Genomic DNA, 10,681 nt, shown 5'->3' on the forward strand with positions numbered 1-10,681 from the left:
AACACAGAGCAAGACAAGCCTCTATGTCTCCAGCTTCCAATATCAGCTGAAACACACACCCAGCCCCACCCCACACCTTTCTCCCTCCTAGGATGGCTTGGCATCCAGCCAGGTAAGGTGAGAAAAAGCCCACCCATTTGTGTCTATGGCATCAAGACAACCTCTTTGGGCATGTAAATGGCAGTACTTAGCTAGCCAGTTAAGACCATTGCCTTAATGAAGGAGCTGTCACCTTTCTCTTACCCCGCAGACACAGAATCACAGGTTTGGAATGGACCCATGGGTGTCATTCAGACTGAACCCCCCCACCTTCAAAAACAACCAAACCCTATAAGAGTTCTTTGCTGCTGCAACTGAAACAAAGCCACATGGCCCTCTTGAATGTAAATGTGATTTGAATGGTTCTGCCACCATTGAGCTGGACCAGGGCAGGGGACAGAGGCAATTTACAGTGAGTCTCAAAGAGAAGTTTATATTCATTTAAGATCTCTCTCTTCATAGGCCTGTAAGAAGGACCTTAACAAACATCTTGTGGTAGCTTAACAAGGAGGATGTGTTTTCTAAGACAACAATCTGCCCTCTGGGTGGGGTTTTCCCGACTCCCCTCCAACTTCTGCATGTATGGCCCCTTTGTTCTTCGATAGAAATCGTTTAACACAAAAACTCCTGCCCACCAAAAAGGGAGATGAGATGCTTCTCATTCTTTTTTCTTTCCTTGCAGAAAGGCACGTACTTTCTCTGGAAAGGAGGGGGCCTTGGAAAACAGCTAGTGGGAGCCAGGCAGGGACCTTCGGTGCTGAGCTCTCCCAAATATGATTGCATTGCTGCAAAATCCTTGCTTTGGAATGGGTTGGTTCATGTGGATTGAAAACGTGCTTTGCTTCATCTAGGAGAGGGGTCCGAAATGGTGCCTGATTTCTGCCCGGATTCAAAAGGGTCCTTGCAACACCCCCTTCTCCTCAGTGTTAACCCATGCAAATATCAACTAGGGCTGCTATTCATTGCTACTTTGTAGTCACCCACCCCAGAAGGCAGATGCCCAACCAGCACCCCCCCCACAACGCCTCCTCCAAAAGGCACTTAAAAGAAAGAGGGAGAGCGAGAGAAAGGAAAGGAAAGCACAATAGATAGTATTAAGGGTTTATTAAATATAATACAATGTTTAGTGAAAGGCGCGAATGAACATGGCAAGACGGGGACAGGAATGTGCAGCAAGTGCTTGGCTGTTGGCATCTCTGTCTCTCTCTTGCACCCTCCTCTCCAGGCTAGGTGGGCCACAGGCCATTTCCAAATGCTGGGCTGCACTTACGATGGGGTGAGGGGGGAGATAGAGAGACTCAAGGGCAGGGTGTCTTTAGCTCTTCAGAGCAAGGAAACTGGTGCCTTGGAGGTTGGAACCATCTGCCTGGAAGACAGGACATCGTCAAGGTAGTCCAAAAGGGTTGGGTGGGCTTGTAGGACACACAGCGAGTCCCCCAAAGCAGGGGTTGCCTGGTAAGCTGCTCATAATTTTGCAATGGTTGTTTTATTTAAAGGCAAATCTAACACAATCCATCTTGTTTCTGGGATGAGAGGGGCCCCTCTGAACCAAGCCACAAATGCCCAGCATCCCCCCCTGGCCTCCTTAAACCCTCTTTCACGACCACTGGGACTTGATGTTTCTCCTTATCCCTGCCCAATCTTGCAAGCCCACCCACCAGAGGACTCTCCGGGCAGGCTGTTGATGTGCTGGAGGCAGTATCCTTCTGAATCCCAGTTGCTGTGTTGATGTGGGGAGGGTCAGGTTTGGTTGCTCAGAGGAGCTTCTCCCTCTCTCAACCAGATCCACCACCAGATGAGCCACTACCTCCCTGAAGTGGCTCATGCCGGTTTCTATGTGTGATGTTGATGCGCCCTCTCTGTGCACATCTGGCTCTGAAGAAGGGCCAGAGCAGGAGAGAAGGAGCCTCAGGGCTGAAAAGCACCCTTTCCCTACCAGTCAGGCACCAAGGAGAGACACGGGGTGGCATAAGGGGAGGGACTATGGGTGGGTATGGCTGGCAAGTCTCCTAGCCGGCACCTCAAAGCTTCCCTTCCAGCGCCAGGGTCTTGAGGTCAGCAGGCGAGCTGGCACTCAGCACCGTATGTGAGACGATCCTCTTGTCCACCAGGGAAGCCACGGCCTCTCCCACCTCCAGGTGGCTCACGTACCCGGGGCCCAGGCGCTCTGGCGTCGTCACACCCATGTTGATTTTCACCTGCCGGGGAAAGCCAAAACAGTGCCAGAAGAGACATTGGGGGGGGGAGGCTGCGCCAGGCACCCATTGATCCGCACACAATTGGGAAGCCCCCCAGACATTGTTGGATTCAGACTCCCAGCACCCAACACAGCCAGTGGTCAGGGATGATGGGAGTTGTAGTGCAGCCACATTTGGAGGGCGACTGATTCCCCATCCCTGCTGGATGGACCCTGCCAGCCAGAGACTTGCGGCTCACTAGGATCAATTAAAGTCAGCACAGTGGCCATTTCATTTATCCCAGACCCATGGTGAACCTCTAGCAGCACAACTCGGCACCTTCAACTGCCCCACCTGCAGTCCGCCATTGTCTACTGAGGCAGGCAGATGGCAGGAATACCCTGCCTAATGGGGTTGCTTTGATCTCAGTCATTCCGAAGGTGTTCCCCAAAGTTCTGAGTGAGTTAAAGGTTCCGCGGAAGATCTGCTGGGTTTGGTGCTAGAAAGAGGCTTGGAAGGAGCTGTAGGAGGAGCACTGAGCATCAGGGTTGAGTCTGCCTGGGGACTATTACACATACACATACACACACACACACACACACACACACACACACACACTTCACAGAGAAACCTCAAAGCCTCCAGCTCTCTCTCCTGCAAGGGAAACCACAGATCAGTAGCCAACATGGACTACATCCCCATCTTCTCTTATTATTGAGCCATGCTGGGACTGATGGGAGTCAGGACCCAACAGCATCTCCTGGGTGCCACATTGGCTACTCCTGCTGTTGATCTGGCTACTTGCCATGCTGGCTACGCTCTGTCTCTATGGCTGGAGGCAGTATCCTTCTGAATCCCAGTTGCTGACAACCACAGGACAGGAGTGTGCTCTTGGGCTCAGCTGCTGCTTGTGGGTTTCCAGTTGGGGCAGCTGTGAGAACAGGATGCTGGACTAGGTGGGCCTGTGGCCCTATCCAGCAGGCTCTTCTTATGTTCTTAGATGCTGAACACCCCACTAATTACAGCCCTGGGAGGGCAAAATTACTCCCCACGTGGGTAAGGAGCTGGCTGACCCATCAACAAACCCAGCACTGACCTCATTCAGCTTGCAAGGAACGTCTGGGTACTCCTCACGGACCATGAGGGAAAAGGCCAAGGCCCCCGCTGCCCCCAGTGTCAGGAAGCCTGTGCCTGGCATGAGGAGGCGCTCCCCAGCCCCTCCTGAAACAGAAAAGCTGATTTAGCTGAGGGAAGGAAGGAAGGAGCTGCCATCACCACCAGTGGCTGAGTCAGAAGGTCCAGGGTCCAGTCCTCGCTCTTTCCATCTAAAAGGATATGTTAGCAGCCAATGGGAGACCTCCCAGACAACTTTGATGATGTAGAATATCCATAGCTGTCAACTTTTCCCTTTTCTTGCGAGGAATCCTATTTGGAATAAGGGAATTTCCCTTTAAAAAAGGGAAACATTGACAACTATGAGAATATCTGCTTTGATGAGACATTTTCCAGTGCATTTCCCCATCAATTCCCTTACTGCAAAAAGTCCAGTCTTTTTTGGGGGGGGCAGGTTTGTTGTGCAAGACTTCCTGGCCAACTGTAATTGCGCAACCTGAATTTGTTGGTATGTGATTGAATCCCACCTGGAAACAGTCTGGAAGCGCCTTGAGAGCACTGCTAGTCTGAGAAGGCAACACTGGGCTAACAAGTCCGATCTGGTAAAAGGCAGCTTCTTCCCATGTGCCTTGGTAGCTCTCAACAGGGCAGCTTTTGTGCCAATGATGGCTCAGTCCCTGCCACCCTAGCCCCACAAGGCACAAGCTGCTGCCCCACAAATGCTGGTCATCTGCCCACATGCTCAGGCATGCGGGACTTAATTGGAGGGAGGGTATAGAAAGGTAGAAAAGCAATGAGGGCCTGCGAACTGAAACAAAAGGTGCATTTCTATTGCTACTGGGCAGGAGAGGCTGACCGAAGCCCCAGCAAAAGTTTTCTCCCCAAAGTTATCTTCTGCAGACCAACCCAGCTCAGCTCACCAGTGATGAAAGTGTAGGTTCCATCTGCGTTGTCCTTCACAAGGGGGAAGAAGGCCTTCCAGGCAGTGAAGGTGCTGAGAAGGAGGGTGTCCAGGACCTGTGGGAGAGGACACAGAGGGACACCCGTGTTCATTGTCCCAGCTGAAGTATCCCAAGAGTCTCCAAAAGAGGAGATCCACATAATCACACCTCTTCTGAAAATGTGATCAAGTTACAGTTTTCTTAAAATTAGGAATCCACCTCTCTGCCACTACAAACCATGATCTGTGGCCAGTTATTCCTGTCCCAGCTTTTTGCATTGCTTAAAAGCACCGCTGCCACTTCCGGTGTTTCTATCAACATTCTACCTGATGGCTGGCCTTACCCCAAAGCCCTCAACCCTGGCATGGCCAGCATCAAGGAGGAAGTGCTGCTCCAATGGGCAGAGAGGTGTTGTTATTAAAAATGCTATAGCACTTTCCAGTATATAATTGCAGATTGGCAACAAGACCAACTCAGGGGAAGAGTACCGTTATCATAGAAATGGCCCCAAAAGCCAGCAAACAGAATCTATCCATCAGAGAGAGGAAGAAGGAAAGAGAATGGGAGAGGGTTGATCTGGATAACTTTGGGTTCCTCCAGACAATCTGTTTTGCTTGCACAAAGCTTACACAGAAGTTATTACAGTGTCCTATCTGATTTTCTTGCTGGCAGGTCATATATGAGCATTGAACCTGATGTTCTTGTGGGGTCTTTATGCATCTTCCCATTCATAGGAGCCAACTCCTAGGGGCCATGGGGGCTTTGGCCCCCACAATAAAATATTTGAGGGGGCCGGGCCCCCACAAAGTTGATGGGCATTCCCATTCAAATGGTGTGTACACTGCATCATGTGATTAATTATGCAGGGCAGGGGCTTACTTGGGCCCCTACAATATTTTATTCAAGTTGGTACCCCTGTTCCCATTAATGATTTGTTCATCCCACACTTTTCAATGCATTTCCCCACCACTTAATTTACTGCAAAAAAGGCCAGTTTTCTAAATTTAAAAAAGTGGATTTGTTGTCTTAGGGTGACAGAGCCAATTGCACAAACCTACATTCCTGGTATGCACTAGAATCCTTCCTGCAAAACAGGGACAATCTAGGGGCACCCCTGTTTGTGATCTATTTCCCTGCTCACCCGGTGCAGCTCCTTCAGGGTCTGAGTGAGAGGGGGACCCCCTTGCCACCAGCTGAAGCCCAAGGAGGACACCACGTCCGTCACCTTCCCAGTGCTCTTCAACAGAGCCTCCTTGGCTGCCTCTGCACCTTCCTCAGAACCTGGATGGATGGGATAAATTTAGGAGCAGAGATCATGAGACCAGGTGGCTGCATCCCCCAGCATTATCAATCTGTACTCCCAAACAGCCCAGAGCCTTTCCCCTCCTGCCAAACTCATGGAGGAAGAAAAAAAGCAAGGTCACCCAAGGGTCTTCACCTACAGGTGGCCTGCCAATAACAGCATGATGCCTGTATCCTGCAGATAGGATGCTATGGCTGCCTTGCAGGTGTAAATGGTCCATAAGGATTGCAGCGTCAGTGACCCAGATTACATGCTGGTGCATCCCACGGCCACTGTGACATCCTGTGCAGGGGCAGTTGACCAAGGGACCCCAGTTATTTGGTGGAGAGATGACAGCATACTTGGATCAACTAAAGCTCCACTGAGCATGCTGGGGATTCATCTTCAAACCTCAAAAAAGAGAGTGAATTGCCCTCAACTGTCAGGGCTTCCTTAAAAAGAAAAGAAAAAGCAGGCTTGAGTTTCCTTGCAACAATTGGAATTTGTATTTTCCCAAGAGAATTCAGGTACTTTCTCCTATTTCTTTTCTTCTTCAACAATGTTCCCAGTTATGGACCATCACCTTCCTCACTTTTTATTTATAAAGTACCTGGAATTCTAAAGGCTATAGGATTGTATGTGGGTGTTTACTGCAGTGCTGCACATTGCTGATTTAATTTTATCACAATATCTTTTGATGCTGGCCGTCAAAATGCAAATCCTGAAATGCTTTCCCAGATTCACGCAAAGGCTGCCTTTGGCTCTGCTTTTCTGAAGGCAGCCTTGATCAGCTCTTTGCTAGAGAGGCGTACAACCGCCTGCAGCTTGAAGGCTGCCCTGTCTGCTGGGCGCCTTCTGCCTTCACTTTTCCAAGCTCTGGACACCTCAATAAATTTGTGCCCCCTCCACCATCCAGCCCGCCGCCTCCCCGAACATTATGGAGATACCGTTCCAGCAGGGATGGAAGGACCTGTCTGTTTCGCTTCTCTCGGTTTCTCATTCGTCTAAACTTAAATTCAATTCTCCACATTTTTGCAGAAATTTGAGGGCTTTTTAAAAATCCTTAGGAAAATTCACCAGCATTTTAGTGTTAAGTTCTCCTAATAAACACATTTTTATATGCAGTTTTGAATAATGTACACTTTTTTGCAAGCAGTTTCCCTCAATATAATTTATTTTTTGCATCTTGTTTTCTGCATTCTAATGCACACTTTCCCCTCATTCTAGTAAACATTCTTGTAAACACAGGTGGTTGGAGAATTGCATTTGGATAAATATCAGCTTCGAAGAACAGTTGTGTTTTGGTTCGCATATTAGTTCGGAAAGTGCAGATTTGACAGAATCACCTTTAGATACAAACTAAAACGAATTTCTCCACCATCCATACATTTCAGCCCCCACTCCCTCTGCCCAGTATTTTCCCACAGCAGCCCCTCACTATCCTCAATGGCCCTCAGAAGCACCGCAGCCGAGTCTCACACAAAGTCTTACCTACGTCCCCAACCAGGGTGTGCAGGCGCTGGCAGGCTGGTGGAGGCAAAAACTGTTTCAGCTTCTCCAATCTGCTTCTGTCTCGAGAAACGACAGCAACCTGGAAGCCTGCACAGATGACAAAGGATCAGAGGAGGCAACGCCCTGGGCACAAGGAGGGGGCATGGATGCCATTGTATCAGTTCCTATGTCTGATTGATGGCAGAACAGCTGATGAAACGGAGCTCAGCCTGGACTTGGCAACTGTTTTTAATGCTAGGGCTCAGGCCTCGGGCACATGAGTTAATGAGAGAGACACAAGTGGCTTCTGGGTGTGTGCAAAGCGCTTCCAAAAAGCACAGTAGTCACAGATACTGTCCCCCTCAACACACACACATGCCTGATGTTAGAATATTAGAACTTCCATGATATATTTGGGGCTCATCAGCACTTGGTAGAAACAAACAATTGGTAGCAGGAGTCAAACAGATCAGAACACTATGGAAAGATAGTTGAATGTGCAGCTGCTGGGCTCAAACAACCCCATGCATATGCATTCAGGCAGACACACAGAGACACAGTCAATGAATCTCGACCCAGGCTTTTGCAAGATGGAAGGCACGTCAATGTAAGCCTTACCTTTCTCCAGCAGCGCCTTGACAATGCCAGAGCCCACCGTGCCAGCTCCGCCAAGCACCACCACTACCCGGTCCGATGCAGACATCCTGGCAACGAGAGGCTGTTCAGAGGAGAGTCGCCAAACGACAAGTGGGGCTGCGGTTTCCACGCAGGAGAATAAGTAGGGAAAGCAGCACCTAGGAGTCCCACCTCCAAGGAAGCAGAGCCCAACCCACCATCCTGTATCTCCACCTCCTGGTCCTGTTCATGCTGCACATCTTGAGCCTCGGGTCCCACAACCTGACAGGCAATAGATCCTTCCCCGAGATGGTCTTGATGAAAGAGATTGCCGGCCTCCCAGTGTCCCACGTAAACTGAAGTCGCTTTGGCTGCAGTTTGGGCTGGTTTCATAGGTGATGGGCTCAGCACATGGCTTGTGGGGTGTCGTGTGCCATCGTCTCCATCCTCAAGATTATGGCAAGCTAAGGTGAAACGAACTTTCCCAAGTCTCTGATGGAGGGCTCAGCTGGCTACATATGTCGTCTTTGACTTGAGTTCAAAGAATGGAAGAGAATGGGGACCGTGTGGGCAGGCAAATGTTGATATCAGTGGAGGAGGGACATGCTACAAAACAGACAAGTACATCACTGCCCTCTTGCACAGTCAATCTACGCAGTGAAGAGAGCCACAGATTGTGTTCAATAACCATCCAAATATTTATTGCGGGGAGGAAGGAGTTTTGATCCTTCCCTCTAACTCCAGCTCACTCATGATTTAGGAAACTCCATGGTTCTGCAGTGCATGCAGAGGCTATTCCTTGCACTAGATACCCCTCATTCCTGCTGGCCCTCTGGCAGAGTGGAACCAAGCTAAGCATTGCAGGCGCTGAATTATTGGCCCAAAGCAAAGCACCAGGCCATGTGTATTGCAATAAGTGAAGATAAGCTTATAAGTGAATGCACAGAACAGCCTCTCTCTGAGGGGCTGACCAGGAGAGGTATGGGGTAAGGTTGGGGTACATTGGAAGAAAGCACTTTGCTCATGAAGATTCGCAAAATGAATGCAAAATGAAGAGCACCAGGCCTGACGTGGCCAGATGTTTCTGTGGTTTGAGTTGAACTGCAGTGGAGTGACAGGAAATGTGAGTTGGGAAAGGCATCCGTGATAGAGCACCTGCTTTGCATGCAGAAGGTCTCAGGTTCAATCCTCTTCAGGTAGACCTGGGAGAGACGCACGGCTGAAACCCTGGAGAGGTGCTGCCAATTATTTTTGACAATACTGAGCTAGATTGACCTGCGGCCTGACTCAGTATAAAGCAATTTCCTGTGTTCCCGTTTCCTGGGATGGGAAGTTCCTGGTTGGGCAACGTAATAATCTGGTGGCAGCATCCCTGCTTCCCTCCCTGGGACTGTGGCTCAAGAGTGCCACCTTGTGTTCTTAGTTTGAAGCAACACCACTGCAGGGGCCAGAACTGCAGGAAGACTGTAGGCAAGGTGAGGAGTCATTGTGGGGGGAAGAAGAGGCAGGCAGAAGCAACTTCAGTGCAATCTGGCTGCTGGCTGGGGGTGCCAGGAAGAGGGTAAAAGTTGAATCCAGGAAATTAAAACCAAATCTCCAAAACCATCAAATCACTGGCCACACCCACCTCTCTACATCCTGAATTTGTTCCTATAGCTTGGAGTTTGCAAAAGCAAGGGGGGGCACATTTTTTAATGTCACTGGGTGGCATGGGGCTCCTGCTGTAGGTTGCTTAAATTAGACTGAAGCCAGTGGGAAACAAGTGTAGAGGTTTTGCTCCTATGCACAGGTGACCTGCTGTTGGATCTCAGTAACTAGATAGGGTTTAAATGCAGAGTTGTTAGGGAGTTACCCTGCCTAACTGAACACAGTGGGTTTCCATATAGTTATGCTTTGCAGGCAGAAGATCACACCTAAAATCCTGGCAGGCCCTGCTGGCTTCAGGGATGGAGTGATGGGCGGTCTCAGCTAAAGCCCTGGCAGAGCTGGTGGTGCCTGTCAAAACTACACAATATTGCTCTGAATGGAGAAATTGTTTGACCTGGCCTGAGGTTCTGAATTCGCAGTGTCAGAGAACACGAGTCTCAAATTCGCAAAAATCTCTTTTTATTGTCATCTGAAATTGGAAAAGGCTCCTTGGGAAACAATAAGCAGGTTGAAAAGGAATATGTAGACATGGAGCTTGCATATCTGCCACCCAGAAAGCAGTGCAGGCTGGGCCACTGAAGCTTCATCCCCACAGCATGGAAGGGATGGGAAATTAAAGTGGGATGCCACCCCTGGAGGATAAGGTGCCAGGCCAAACTTTTTGTACATGGCTGGAAGGGATGAAAAAGAAGTTTTCAATATTCTTCCATTTGCCCACCCAGAGCAGGGAGGCTCCTTGGCACATCAACCTCTGCACAGACAGCTGCAGTACCAAGGGCATGGGTCACACACACAAGGTCCCGCTAACTTCAGCAGGCATACTACGCCGTGCCACAGCCTATGGCAAAATGAATCCCCTCACACACATTCAGCACAGAAACAGCTGTGGCCTCAGGAGGTTGAAGGACCAGCTGCTTTAGAGCAATGGCCATTTTTCAAAGGGGATAAAACAACAGCATCTATTAGTACAGGCAGCTGAAGGACTACCCACATAATAGTGCCTGAAACAAGATCCAGGACTCATTAGTAACTGAAACAAAGCCTAAACATCCAAGACTGTAATTTGCATGTGTTCAGTAATGCTCTCAGGGCAGGGGGGAGCCCCAAATGCAACAGGGCTGAGTAGAATAATATACCCTGCTATCTAAAGTGCCCCCCACAAAGTCCAGAGTCTGAAGTTACCTAACTGCATCATGGCATCTACTCTATTCTTCTCCTGCTGCACTTGTACCTCATTTGTGTGTCACTTCCCTTGCCTACTGAAGCATAACTGTGAGGTCCTTGGGGCAGGGACCTGTGTCTTGTCTCTCCTATTACAGTACTCTGCAATGTGCCAAGGACACAGGTGGGCATTGTGCAGAAGAGGCAGCTGCCAA

The 10,681-nt window shown here is 49.5% G+C and overlaps 1 protein-coding gene across 1 annotated transcript; it reads right to left on the minus strand.

The window, feature by feature from the left end:
- Positions 1 to 1,776: 1,776 nt before the first annotated feature.
- LOC128419351 (uncharacterized) lies at positions 1,777 to 9,243 on the minus strand. Its single transcript, XM_053399930.1, has 6 exons — positions 7,662 to 9,243; positions 7,044 to 7,151; positions 5,412 to 5,551; positions 4,250 to 4,346; positions 3,313 to 3,437; positions 1,777 to 2,237 (listed from the first exon to the last, which is right to left on the minus strand). Exons 1-6 carry the CDS (start codon positions 7,744 to 7,746, stop codon positions 2,061 to 2,063), a joined length of 732 nt encoding a protein of 243 aa, XP_053255905.1. The 5' UTR covers positions 7,747 to 9,243; the 3' UTR covers positions 1,777 to 2,060.
- Between the last annotated feature and the right edge of the window lie 1,438 nt (positions 9,244 to 10,681).

This window comes from Podarcis raffonei, chromosome 8, assembly GCF_027172205.1.
Source record: "Podarcis raffonei isolate rPodRaf1 chromosome 8, rPodRaf1.pri, whole genome shotgun sequence".
Lineage (NCBI taxonomy): Eukaryota > Metazoa > Chordata > Lepidosauria > Squamata > Lacertidae > Podarcis > Podarcis raffonei.